We start from the raw sequence: 14,736 nt of genomic DNA on the forward strand, positions 1-14,736 counted from the left end.
CTGCCAGTCAATCTGCAGCCTGTACCACCAGCACACCATATGGACGTTGGTTCAAGCCTCAGCTGCTCTACTTCCAGTCTAGCTCCCTGCTAACGTGCCTGGGAAAGCAGTGGAAGATGGCCCAAAAATGTCTGGGTTCCTGAAACCCACATGAGAGACCTGGGCCGAGTTCCATTCTCCCGACTTGGTCCCAGCTCAGTCCTAGCCACTGTTTCCAGGGAGTCAACCAGAAGATGCAAGATCTCTCTGTCACTCCCTCTCTGCAACTCTCCTTTTCAGTAAATAAATAAATCTTAGAGAACGACACTTTCAACCAGAATCCTATAACTGGCAAAAGTGTCCTTAGAAAAGAGAGAAATTAATACTTTTCCATATAAACAGTTAAGGGAATTTGTTACCTAATATTAGATATGTCCTTCAAGAAATGCTCCAACGAGTCCTGTGAGATGAGATGAAAAGGGGCCGGCACTGTGGCGCAGCAGGTGAAGCCGCCGCCTGCAGGGCCAGCATCGCTTATGGGCGCCAGTTCGATTCCCGGCTGCTCCACTTCAATCCAGCTCTCTGCTAATGGCCTGGGGAAGCAGTAAGAAGATGGCCCAAGTCCTTTGGCTCCTGTACCCGCATGGATGGAAGATATCTCTCTGTCTGCCTCTGCCTCTAAGTAACTCTGCCTTTCAAATATAAATAAATCTTTTTTTTTTTTTTAAAAGGTAAAAGGACACTAGGCAGTAAACTAAAGAAGTAAAGATTCCGATAAAGATAAATATATGATCAATCACAAAAGCTAGTATTGTTATAACAATGATTGGTTGGTTGATTCCTTTTTATTTACCATGTGATTTAAAAAACTAATACAGTTTATTTATTTTAAAAGATTTATTTATTTACTTGAGAGGCAGAGTTAGAGAGAGAGGGAGAGACAGAAGGGTCTTCCATCCACTGGTTCACTCTTCAAATGGCTGCGGTGGCCAGAGCTGGGCCAATCTGATGCGAGGAGCAAGGAGCTTCTTCCAGGTCTTCCACGTGGGTTCAGGGGCCCAAGCACTTGGGCCATCTTCCACTGCCTTCCCAGGCCATAGCAGAGAGCTGGATCAGAAGAGGAACAGCAGGGATATAAACCAGTACCCATATGGAATGCTGGTGTTGCAGGCTGGATCAGAAGTGGAGTCACCAGGACTCGAACCAGCACTCACATGGGATGCTGGCATCCCACTGGTGACTTTACCTGCTATGCCATAGGGCCAGCCCTGAGATCCCAACGCTTAATACTGTTACAATGACAATTAAATTTAAACATAAGTTTTGGAGAGGACAAACACTTCTTTAAGTGACTTTCATTTCCCTTTCGTTCTCTGAGTATCTGAAGAGAACTGGTCTGAAGTCTAAAGACTAGCACTGTGGCACAATGGGTTAAGCCTCCATTGGCAACATCAGCATCCCTTAAGGGAGTTCAAGTCCCAACTGTCCCACTTCTTACCCAGCTTCCTGCTAATGTAACTTGATGATGGCAAGTACTTGGCCCCTGCCACTCATGTTGAAATCTGGATGGAATTCCTGGATCCTGGTTTTGGACTGGCCTATCCCTGGCTGTTGCAGACATCTGGTGAGTTAACCAGCAGAAAGAAGGTCTCTTTCTCTCCCTCTTTCGCTCTTTCAAATAAATAGAGCTTTATAAAAATAAAAATCTTTGTCTAGTAGATCTAACATCAGGTCCTTTCAGGGGCAGTTTTGTGGTTTTTTTCCCTTTGAATAGGCCATTTCTCTTATTTCTTCATATACCCTTTTGTTGAGTACTGGACATTAGAATCTAGAAATCAGATTCTTGCCCTTTCTCAGGATTTGCTGTATTGTTACTCTTTTCTTTTCCCCCCCAAATAGCTGGAGGCTGTCCGTACCAAGAATCAACTTGAGGTATATAATGGGAGTCTTCTCAGGTCTTTCTGAGCCTTTGCCTTTATGTGGGAACACACAGTCACTTTCTAGTTTTCCCCATATGTGCAGTTGCTTGTCAACGTCCTAATCTTCGGCATCTGAGAGAGGGGTAAGGCCATAATTCTTTTACATCCTCTGGAAATCACTTCAGCCAGGGAGAAAGGGCCTGAAACAAGTAAGGGGAGGTGCAGTAACAAAGGCCACCTGTGACCCCCAGTATCTGGTGGACAGGCCATTCTGGCCTCCAAAAGCTGTGTACAGGTTGTTCCAGAAAATACATACACAGCTGCTTGCCATGAGCCTGGGAAACAGGAGGACATGGGAGATGGGTAGCTACCACCGCACTAAGATCTGAAATGGACTTAACTGCACTTTCCTGGCCAGGCCTTCCCCTGGAAGTTATAAGCTTTCAACAGACTCCACAGAGTACCAAAAGTCGTTTCATCAGACAGATGCTGCTTAGGCAGGGAGACTTGTTCCTGATCCTTCCCGTTCTGCCACAGTCCTGGAATATGCTCCAGGAACCTACACTATTAGCAAGTATCACAGAGGATCTGATGCAAGTCACTAATGGATTATAAACCATAAGGAAGTCTAACCAACATTTGGACCCTGGGAATTACTGTTCTGGAGGTCCACTAAGGGAAGTCCAACAATGGATTCTAAGTGTTCAGGAAGATATGCGGAGGCCCCCAAGAGGTCTCTGCCATGTGGAGGACAGGAGAACATCTACTGTACTCCAGGAGCTGTGCTACATACTGAGAAATACACAATGACAAGCAGATGGCTAGACTCTAACGTAGAAACAACGGATGAAAAGTACAGGGATTCAAGAATTTTACTCTGAGCTTTCTGTGGCTTCCACTTCTAGGATGAACGGAAGAGTTCAGCAGATTTAACAAGGGCCCCCAAGTGGTCAGCAGATAGCACTGCAACACGTAACTCCTGAAGCAAAGGCAGGGCGCTGGAGCTTTCTCAGCTCAGAGGACAGAACAGACGCTGTCTGGAGAGGCCACAGACTCCTTCAGGTTCGTGATCTGTCAAACATTTCAGAAAGGCTTCACTCCACTTAACCGCCTCGTCAGTGACAGAAGAGGGACCATCTTTGGACGCCTAAGGATCCTGGGGTGTCTCGAGTCACAATGGACATCAATTGCAGGAAACTAACCCACACCTTTACTAACCACAGGAAGTTTTCTTCCTTTATTAGATCATTCTAATTTGCTCTCTTAAGCTTTTTTTTTTTTTTTTTTGACAGGTAGAGTTACAGACAGTGAGAGAGAGACAGAAAGGTCTTCCCTCCGTTGGTTCACTCCCCCAATGGCCACCATGGCCAGTGCTGCATCAATCCGAAGCCAGGAGCTGGGCACCTCCTCCCGGTCTCCCATGGGGGTGCAGGGACCCAAGCACCACTGCCCTCCAGGGCCACAGCAGAGAGCTGGACTGGAAGAGGAACAACCGGGACAGAATCCGGCGCCCTGACCGGGACTAGAACCTGGGGTGCCGGCGCAGCAGACGGAGGATTAGCCTAGTAAACCGCAGTGCTGGCCTCTTAAGTTTTAAATAAATAAAAGTCATATTAAAGACAATTTAACCAGTCATGGATGAAGAGAAATTTTAATGTATCTACTTCTCAGCTTACGAAATTCAAGCCGTAGACAAGTTACCAAACGTAGCATTGGCAAGGATTTCCTGGAAATTTCTCACTGCTTTTAGGATAAATGAAAAGAATCACCACAGTTATCAATAAAGTTTCATTCTTGGTCTAGATACACAAGCTTTCAGTTTCCTGGGTAGGTTGCCCTCTAGTAGGCAAGTTCTTCAGAGAAAGGGAAAGACATACAACGATAAAAATGGTAGATACAAAAAAAAAAAGATTCAAATGTGCTAAGTCTACCAAATATTAACTGAGACAACTTTCATAACTCCCTTTGAACAAAGTCTCAGGTGCTAACAAAACAGACGTTTCTAGCCAGGTATATCCTTCACTGCTCCTAAGCCTGAAACCTCTGGCAGAGACTTAATGAAAACCCGGCACTTACCCACACACATTTTGACGTCATTCACAGTGAAGTCCGGGTCTGGCATCCTAGGAAACAAACACCACTGAGCACACTGGAAAGTGCGACTTCTCCAGAGTCATTACTTCCTAACAAGTCCGAGAATCCCCAATCAGACCAACCAATCTTGACACTAGGCTTAAAATTATTGTCTAAATAAAAATCATCATATGTTTACATGTATACATAGGAAAACAATATGTAACAAGACGTTAACAATGGTTATCTGAGAGGCAGCTAGGAGACAAATTTGCTTTGTTTTTTAGCTCATCTGTTATTTTCCTATTTACCTGTTAACACAAATCATTTACATAACCAAAAAAGAAACACATACACTTTTTAAAAGAAGTGGAAATTTATCTTCAGTTATCTACTGCTTTGTGTATACTCCTGAATGTAACATGACCATTCTGCAACCACATCTAGCCAGGACAAGAATACTTACTTTATTCCAAGTCCATCAGAATTCTTGAAAATTAGAGGGTCTCTCAAGCCACCCCGCTGGATATACTCTACATTAAAATCTGTGACCACAGGAAAAAAATTATTAGAAGAACAAGCGGCATAATTGGAAAAAGATAAAAAGATCATAAAAAGGAACCTAAGTCAGAAGTTGGTCATGCTCTTCTAGACAATAAACACATGCTTGCTATTACAAAGTGTGTAATAGGCAGAGTACACTTAGAAGCTAGGTGGGGCGGGGGGGGGGGGTTGCTAAGAGTATTTTCGCAGAAAATTCAGAACTTAAATGGGAAGTATCACTATGTAAAGTCTAAGAAGAAATTATTACCTTGTCTTAACAGATAAAAACACTAATTCTGGCCATGACAATTCACGTGACATCCTCGTTAGTTTGTCAAGGATCAAGGCAGAATTAGTACCACTTATCCTGTAATTCCATTTTCCACAAACTTTCTGAAGTACCCTTACGTAATTTTTCCGTAAGGGAGTGTTGTATCTAGTAGTAGTTTTGTAAAACAACCTTAAGAATAGCCTAAAACATCTGAATTAATGGATGAAAAAACTTTTATCTAATCAAGACAGAAGCCTACTTTGCTAAGGGTAGGGTGAGTATGCATAAAAAGGTTTTTACTGTACTAGTTTTGATTAAACCCAAACCAAGGGACAGGAGTAGGAAAAGGCCTTTAAGAAAAAAATGCAAACAACATTCCTATCTTTTTTTTTTTTTTTTTTTTTTTTTTTTTTGACAGGCAGAGTGGACAGTGAGAGAGAGAGAGAAAGATCTTCCTTTTTGCCGTTGGTTCACCCTCCAATGGCCACCACACCGCGCTGATCCGATGGTAGGAGCCAGGTACTTATCCCGCGTCTCCCATGGGGTGCAGGGCCCAAGGACTTGGGCCGTCCTCCACTGCACTCCCTGGCCACAGCAGAGAGCTGGCCTGGAAGAGGAGCAACCGGGACAGGATCGGAGGATTGGTGCCCCGACCGGGACTAGAACCTGGTGTGCCGGCGCCGCAAGGCGGAGGATTAGCCTAGTGAGCCGCGGCGCCGGCCAACATTCCTATCTTAATAAAAGATTGCTTCTGGGGCTGGCACTGTGGCGTAGTGGGTAAAGCCACCACCAGCAGTGCCAGCATCCCATATGGGTACTGGTTCTAGTCCCAGCTGCTCCTCTTCCCATCCAGCTCTCTGCTATGGCCTGATAAAGCAGTGGAGGATGGCCCAAGTCCTTGGGGCCCTGCACCTGCATGGGAAGTCCCGGAGGAAGCTCCTGGCTTCAGATCATTGCAGCTCCGGCCACTGCGGCCAATTGGGGAGTAAACCAGCAGATGGAAGACCTCACTCTCTCTCTCTGCCTCTCCTTCTCTCTCTGTGTAACTCTTTCAAATAAATAAATCTTTAAAATAAATGAATAAGTAAAGATAAGATTGCTTCTAATGTAGCAGAGAACAACTCATAAGGTAGATGGAGGGGCGGGAGCGGTAGTACAGGAGCCTAACAAGGGAGAACAGGTCAACAGCATCAACAGGAATACTCCAACTGCACGATGGCACAACAGGAACACTCCAACTACATGATGGCAGACCCACAATTTTCAGATCTGCAGATCTGAACCAAAATGATACTGACCTTTTCCTTCCATAAAAGTAACAAAATTGGCATTATATTTGTTGGTGTGGAGTTTTTCTTCCAAGTCAAAAGTTCTTTTCCCTTCAATTTCATCATCTGAAATGCCATCGTCTTCATAGCGCCGTCTCATGGTACCACGCTGGGAGAGAAGGCACACAAGGATAAAGTCATTCTTATCTACCATGGTCGGGGTTTCTCCTGGATAAACAAAGCACTATGTCGAGTACCAGCTTTCCTTGCCTTTATGATAAATCTTTTCTTTCTTCCAACTTGAGATCATCTGGTATTCTCAGATGAATACAAAGAATACAGCACAGTTTTGATGAACTATTTGTTCCCTACCTGCAAATTTTACTTTTGCTAATAACTCTTTGAACCTAGAGATACAAATTCATACACAAAAAAAACTAAATAGGGTCTACTAAATACTACATTTGTCTATCATAGCTTGTCTTCATAGACGTTACAAGCAAGAATGCAAAACAGGAAGGCACTTCATAAAGTTTGTTAACAATTAAATTAAACTAGAAGGTTCTTCTGGTGTAAAAATGTTTGAAATCCATACATAGCTTTTTTCATACTACGCATTTTCCATGAACCCTCTGAAGACCTTTCTTGCATATGGATTTCAAAAAATTTTCACACCAAAATGAACTTATCCTGTAATTCCATTTTCCACAAACTTTCTGAAGTACCCTTATATAATTTTTCCATAAGGGAGTGTTGTATCTAGTAGTAGTTTTGTAAGACAACCTTAAGAATAGCCTAAAACATCTGAATTAATGGATGAAAAAACTTTTATCTCAGATGAAGGAAGAGTAACGATCTATACAATAGCATTCTAAACAGCCAACCATCAATATGTAGCTTTATAGGTAAAGGAGCTCTTCAAGATACACAAATAGCCAATAAGCACATGAAAAGATGCTCAGTATTGTCAGTCATTGGGGAAATACAAATCGAAACCACAATAAAATACTCCTGCACACCTACTCGGAGGGGTTTCATTAAAAAGACAAACCTAACAAGTGTTGGTATGAATGTAAATAAACTAGAAACTGCATATATACATAGCTGATAGAATGTAAAACAGTGTAGCCACTTTGGCAAACAATTCAGAAACTGCAAAAGGTCAAATGACCCACTAATTTCACTCCCAAAACTGAAAATATATATCCTGGAAATCAAAACAAAAACTTTTATACAGATGTTCACAGCCCAATGGTACAAACAATCCAAATGACAGTTGGTGAATCAATTAACAAAATGTGGTCTAGATATCTAACAGGTGACTGACCACAAAAAAGGAATGAAGCACTGCTATAACATGGATAAACCCTGAAAATATTATGCTAAGTAAAAGATGCCAGACACAAAAGATCACATGTCATATTTCATCGACATGAAGTGTCTGGAAAAGGCAAATCCATACAGACAAAAAGCAGATTAGTGGTTCAAAGTGGGTAGCAGAAGGAGGAAGGATGAGTGATTGATAATGGTATGGATTTCTTTCAGAAGCACTGAAAATGTTCTGGAATTTGATAATGTTAATCTGTGAATAACTGAATATACTAAAAGAACCATTGAATTGTATATTTAAACAAGTGAATTTTATGATGAATTCTATCTCATAAACTATTATTTTAAAATTATGCTTATGCTGAAAATTTACTTTTGTATGTATTTTACTTTAGCTGATGTTAGGATTTGCTTAAATTCCTTGAATACATATCCAAAGGTCAACTAGAATAGAAACAACGAATAGGCCAGGGTAAACTAACCCTACCCTTGGTATATGCCAATAACAAATAAACCTCAGAATTTAAAGTTAGGTGTTGGTTATATAGAGCTGATGATATAATACCTCAATCTACATAAATACATTAAAAATGAGATACTAGAGGGGCTAGTGCCGTGGCGTAGCGGGTAAAGTGGCTGCCTGCAGTGCCGGCATCCCACATGGGCGCCAGTTCAAGTCCCGGCTGCTCCGCTTCCAATCCAGCTCTCTGCTATGGCCTGGGAAAGCAGTAGAAGATGGCCCAAGTCCTTGGGACCCTGCACCCACATGGGAGACCGAAATAATCTCCTGGCTTCAGATCCACGCAGCTGCAGCCGTTGCAGCCATCTGGGAAGTGAACCAGCAGATGGAAGACCTCTCTCTCTCTCTCTGCCTCTCCTCTCTCTGTAACTCTTTCAAATAAATAAACAAATCTTTTAAGAAAAATGAGATACTAGAGAATGGTCTCTCAGGAAGTTAAGGTCTATGAAAGGGGAAAAATAAGTCATAAAAAATAATTAGGGGCTGCTGTTGTGGCATAGTGGGTAATGCCACTGCTTGCGATGCCAGCAACCCAAATGGGTGTTGGTTCATGTCCCAGCTGCTCCACTCCTGATCCAAATCCCTGCTAATGGTCTAGGAAAAGCAGCGCAAGGTTGCTCAAGTGCTTGGGCCTCTGCTACCCACGTGGGAGACCTGAATGAATCTCCTGGCTTCAGCTTAGCCCAGCACTTGACCTCTGGGGAGCAAACCAGTGAATGGAAGACACCTCTCCCCCTTCTGTCTGTCAACTTTATCTTTCAATTAAATAAATCTTTATATATATATAAAGAGTGAAGCTTGGTTGCCCAGGCAGGACAAAGCACAGTGGTCAGGCTGCCACTTGAGATGCTGGTATCCCACATGGGAGCACAGGTTCAAGTTCTGGCTGCTCCACTTCTGAACAGCTTCCCACAACACACCAGGGAAGGGAGCAGAGCATAGCCCAAGAGCTTGGGCCCCTGCCACCAGTGTGGAAAACAGGAGGGAGAGAGCCTGGTCCAGCCCCAGTTATCACAGTCATTTGGGGAGTGAACCAGCAGATGGAAGACCTCTCTCTCTCTGCCTCTCTCTCTGTAACTCTGCCTTTCAAATAAATAAATCTTTAAAAAACAAAAAAAGAAATAAACCCTTAACATTTAGGGTCAACTGACTTCCAAACTGGGCCAAGATAATTCAACAGGAAGTCTTCATTAACATGCAAAAGAATAAAGCTAGCCCTCTACCTCATACCATATAGAGAAAAATTAACTTAAAATAGATCAAAGACTCTAAATGTTAGAGCTAAAACTATAAGATTCTCTTTCAAAATTCTTTGAAAAATTATTTTATTTTAAAGGCAGAGAGAGAGTAATCTCTGATCTGTTGATTCGCTTCCTAGGCCAGGCTGAAGGCAGGAGCCAGGAACTCCATCCAGGTCTACAATACGTGTGGGAGTGATTCAACTACTCATTAGCAGGAAGCTGGAATTGGGAGTAGAATAGAGCAAGGAGTAGAACCCAGGCACTCTGATAGGGGTGCAGGCATCCACAGAGGTGTCTTAACTGCTGTACCAAATGTCTACCCCCTAAAACCGTTAACATCTGTAGAAGAAAATATACTGTAAATATTCCTGTTTTTAACTAGGCAAGGGTTTCTTACATGTGACACCAAAAGCACAAGTAACAACAACAAAACGGATGAACTCTGGACTACCTTCAAATCAAAACCTTTTGTGCTTCAAAAATCACAATCAGGAGTGTGAGAACAGGATCTTTAGGACAGGATTTTTTCCCACTCATAAATGATGTATGTAGTAAGGCTCTAACATCCAGAATATCTAAAGAACTCTTATAACTCAACAATAAAAAAGACAAAGGAGCACTTGTTGTGACCCAACAGGTTAAGCTGCTGCTTGGGACTGCCACATCCCACATGGGAATGCTTGGTCTGAGTCCTGGCTACTGCACACTTCTCATCCACCTTCACGCTGCTATGCCCAGGAGGCAGCAGATGACGACTCAGGTACCTGGGTTCCAGCCACCCACACTGGAGACCAGCATGGAGTTCCTGGCTCCAGCTTTGGCCTGGCCTAGCCCTAGCTACTTAGTATCATTTGAAGAGTGAACCAGTGGAGGGTAGATTTCTCTGTTTTTCAAATAAAATGAAAATAAAGACAAAAACAACAATTTAAAAATGAACAAAGGATGTGGATATATTTTTCGCAATGAAATGCAACTGGCAATAAGCACATGATAACACATCATTAGTCATTAGGCTCAACATCATCAGTCATTAAAGAATCATACATCAAAATTACAATGTGATGCTACAACAATGAGATGCACCTTCCAGTCCAGTAATAACAAGTGCTAGTGTGGGTGTAGAGGACTGGAATCCAGATATGCTGCTGGTGGGAACGCAAAATAGTGCAGCAGCCCCTGTGGTAAGTAGTCAGGTGGTTTCTCAAATGGTTCAACATAAAACTACAATCTGACTGAACAATTCCACTTCTATGTATCCACTCAAGAGAATGCAAACATTCATTTACATAAAAACTTGGAGATGAAGAATTGTAGCAACATTATTCAAAATAGCCAAAACATAGAAAGAAATCTAAGATCCAACAACTGATAAATGAATAAAATGTAGTATAATCATACGACATAACAAAGAAATTAAATTAGGGGCCCGAATGTGGCACAGCAGGTTAAGACACTGCCTGCAGCACTGGCATCCCATATGGATGCTGGTTTGAGTTCTGGCTGCTCCACTTCTGATCCAGCTCCTGCTAATGCGTCTGGGAAAACAGCAGAAGATGGCCCAAGTGCTTGGGCCCCTACTACCACATGGGAGATTCAGATAAAGCTCCTGGCTTCAGCCTAGCCCAGCCTGGACTACTGCAGTCATTTGTGGAGTGAACCAGCAGATGGAAAATCTCTCCGTCTCTCTCTCTGTCTGTCTGTAGCTCTGACTTTCAAACAAATAAATCTTTTTTAAAATGGAATTAAAGATAAGTTTATTTTGATGCAAATACTTTTTGAAATCCACGTATAATTTGTTCAGAATATGCATTTTCCATGAACTTCTGAAGTAACCACCTACAAACAGCCAATAAACACATAAAAGATACTTGTTCAGTCAACATCACTAGACACTGGGGAAATGAAAACCACAAAAAGGGCCCATGTTTGAGTGTCAACTGTTCTGCTTCCAATCCAGTTTCCTGTGAATATACCTGGGAAAGGCAGTGGAAGATGGCCCAAGTGCCTGGACACCTGTTAGCTATGTGAGAGACCGGGATGGAGTTCTTAGCTTTTTTTTTTTTTTTTTTTTTTTTGATGGGCAGAGTTTACACAGAGAGAGAGAGAGAGAGAGAGAGAAAGGTCTTCCTTTGCCGTTGGTTCACCCTCCAATGGCCGCTGTGGCTGGTGCGCTGCGGGCAGCGCACCGTGCTGATCTGATGGCAGGAACCAAGTGCTTCTCCTGGTCTCCCATGGGGTGCAGGGCCCAAGCACTTGGGCCATCCTCCACTGCACTCTGGGCCACAGCAGAGAGCTGGCCTGGAAGAGGGGCAACCGGGACAGAATCCGGTGCCCCGACCGGGACTAGAACCCGGTGTGCCGGCGCCGCAAGGCGGAGGATTAGCCTGTTGAGCCATGGCGCCGGCCTGAGTTCCTAGCTTTTAACTCCAACCTGGCCCCGCTTCTATCACTGTAGCCATTTGGGGAGTGATCCAGTGGTAAACAATCTCCCCCTCACCCGTGTGTGTGTGTGTGTGTGTGTGTGGTTTCTCTCTCCTCTGTTGCTGCTTTTCAAATAAATAAGTAAATAAATATTAACAACAATAACAAAAAAAAAATACAATGAGATCCCACTTCATATCTATCAGAAGAATAGCTATTCAAAAAAAGGTAATGAGGGGCCGGCGCTGTGGCTTAGAGGTAAGGCTGCTGCCTGCAGTGCCAGCATCTCATATGGGTGCCGACTTGAGTCCCAGCTGCTCCACCTCCGATCCAGCTCTCTGCTATGGCCTGGGAAAGCAGTAGAAGATGGCCAAAGTCCTTGACCCAGGCCCCTGCACCCGCATAGGAGACCCGGAAGAAGCTCCTGGCTCCTGGTTTCAGATTGGTGTTGTGGCCATCTGGGGAGTGAACCAGAAGATGGAAGACCTCCCTCCCTCTCTCCCTTTTCCTCTCTCTCTGCCTCTCCTCTCTCTGTGTAACTCTGACTTTCAAATAAATAAATAAATCTTTAAAAAAAAAAAAGTGAGTAGTAGGCAAAACTGAAATGCTTATGCATTGCTATTGGGAATGTAAAATGGTGAGGCCTGTAAGAGAAACCATGTGGTGGTTCCTCAAGAAATTAGAACTAGAAATACATTATGACTCAGTAAGTCCAGTTCTAAAGTATATATCTAAAATACCCAAAAGAACTGAAAGCAGGAATTTTTATACTAATGACCATAATTGCATTATTATACACAACAGTCAACAGGGCAGAAATAACCCAGACGTCCATCACCAGATGACTGGATTAACAAATGCAGTATATGCATACAATGAAATATATATATATCATTCAACCTGAAAAAGGTATGGAGTTCTGACACACATAACAACATGGATGAACCTTGTAGACATGCTAAGTGAAATAAGTAGACACAAAAGGACAAACCATGATGCTGTATGATTCCACTTATATGAGGAACCTAGAATAGGCAAATTCATAGACAGAGTAGAACAGAGGTCACCTGGGGTAGTGGAAGGAGAAACACACAGCTGTAAAGGACAATAAAAACAGGGGCTAGCGCTGTGGCGTAGCAAGTAAAGCCACTGTCTGCAGTGCCAACACCCCATATGGGAGCCAGTTCTAGTCTTGGCTGCTCCTCTTCTGATCCAGCTCTCTGCTTTAGCCTGGGAAAGCAGTGGAAGATGGCTCAAGTCCTTGGGTCCCTGCACCCAAGGGAGACCCAGAAGTAGCTCCTGGCTCCTGGTTTTGGATCGGCTCAGCTCTGGCCTTTGCGGCCATCTGGGGAGTGAGCCAGCAGGTGGAAGACCTCTCTCTTTCTCTCTCTCTCCCTCTGCTCTCTGTAACTCTTTCGAATAAAATAAAGATAAATCTTTAAAAAAAAAAAAAGGTAGTAGCAATGATGATTACAATACTGTGAATGTATAATGACACTAAATGATGCACTAAAAAGTTAAAAAGGCAAACTATATATTTACTATAATTTTTAAAAATTAATAATGTAATATCAAAAAATTACCCTTTGAGACCCATTGCACTATTTTATTTTACATCAAATACTCTTTCTTGCCTAAGTTAATACCTTGTGAGAAACAGGAAGTATAAGAGTATTACTTTATAAATGAAGAAACAAAGGTAAAACTGAGCTCCGTTAACCTTGTTAGATAATAGGGAGATTACTGGCTTGCCATGGATGGTAGGCAGCTTAGTAGCCATTTAATCTCTCTAGATACCAATTTTCCCTTTGGAATAAATAACTTAAAAATCCTTTTGTGTTATAAAGTAAAGTCCTCTATAATCTGATTCCAACTCAGACCTTCTCAGTTTTCTTACAACTTATTTTCTATCACAAGGGGACATGTTACACGCCAATCCCTCAGGTCTGTTGATCCTACATGCAGAGTCTCATTTCAGATCCAGCCTCTGCTCTGATCAGTGGGCTGACAGGTGGCTCTTCCAGGAACTTCCACATCCTCCTCCCACTCTCCAACAACACCCTCCACAACAGTCACCACCACCACCACCATCGACAACAACAAAACAAAACTTCACATGCCCATGCACCCCAAATCTCAACCCAGCAGATACTAACAGCAGTTCTTTCTGGAGAGCTGAGGCAATTCCCTATTCCCAGAGGCACAAAGGAGTCAGGGAAGAAGTCGTATAAACATGAAAAAGGTTGCTGCTCTTTTTATTAAAAACATATCTAGAATGGCTACTACTCTGGAGATAACTACAATCCAGGGCAAAATAACAATAGTGACAGCAGCTGCCTGAGTGTCTACCGCATGTCAGGTACTATGATAAGCAGCATGTATGTACTGACACATTTAAATCCACAATTTCAGTGCCAGGGTTGTGGCGCAGTAGGCAGAGCCACCACCTGCAATGCCAGCACCCCATATGGGCACAGGTTTGAGTCCTGGCTGCTCCACTTCTGACCCAGCTCCCTGCTCAAGGCCTGGGAAAGCAGCAGAAGATGGCCCAAGTCCTTGGGCCCCTGTACCCACATGGGAGATGGGGAAGAAACACCTGGCTCCTGGCCTCAGATAGGCGTAGCTCCAGCCGTTACAGCCATTTGGGGAGTGACCCAACTGATGGAAGACCTTTCTGTCTCTCCCTCTCACTGTCTATAACTCTACCTCTCAAATAAATAAATAAAATCTTTTAAAAAATAAATAAATTCAACATCTCTATGATATTGTCCTCTCTACTTTACCAACAACAAAAATGAAAGGCAGAAATAACTGGCCCAAGTTACAAAACTAGGAAAAATCCTGTGGCCAGACTGTGAACCCAGGCACTTTGGTTCTTCAGCCAACAGTCCTAACCTTATGTCATACTACCAACCCTATTCTATACTACTGAAATAACCTTGGGATAAAACTTCACGGACCAGGTGCTGTAGTGCAGCAGGTTAAAGCCTGGGCATCATTCAAGTCCCGGCTGCTCCACTTCAGATCCTTGAGCCTGGGAAAGCAGAGGAGGATGGCCTAAGTCCTTGGGCCCCTGCACCTGCATGGGAGATCTGGAGGAAGCTCCTGGTTCCTGGCTTCAGATCAGCTCAACTCTGGCCACTGCAGCCATTTGGTGAGTGAACCAACTGAT

At 43.2% G+C, this 14,736-nt stretch overlaps 1 protein-coding gene across 1 annotated transcript in view; it reads right to left on the reverse strand.

The window, feature by feature from the left end:
• KDM2A (lysine demethylase 2A) overlaps positions 1–14,736 on the reverse strand; it is a 131,583-nt gene that overhangs the window by 51,166 nt on the left and 65,681 nt on the right. The window contains exons 3-5 of the mRNA XM_062195755.1: positions 6,084–6,222; positions 4,438–4,516; positions 3,975–4,021 (exon numbers count right to left, since the gene is read on the reverse strand). Of these exons, the coding sequence (XP_062051739.1) occupies positions 3,975–4,021; positions 4,438–4,516; positions 6,084–6,222 (265 nt within the window). The remainder of the gene's footprint in view (positions 1–3,974; positions 4,022–4,437; positions 4,517–6,083; positions 6,223–14,736) is intronic.

The sequence above is a fragment of the Lepus europaeus genome, chromosome 7 (genome assembly GCF_033115175.1).
Source record: "Lepus europaeus isolate LE1 chromosome 7, mLepTim1.pri, whole genome shotgun sequence".
Taxonomy (NCBI): domain Eukaryota; kingdom Metazoa; phylum Chordata; class Mammalia; order Lagomorpha; family Leporidae; genus Lepus; species Lepus europaeus.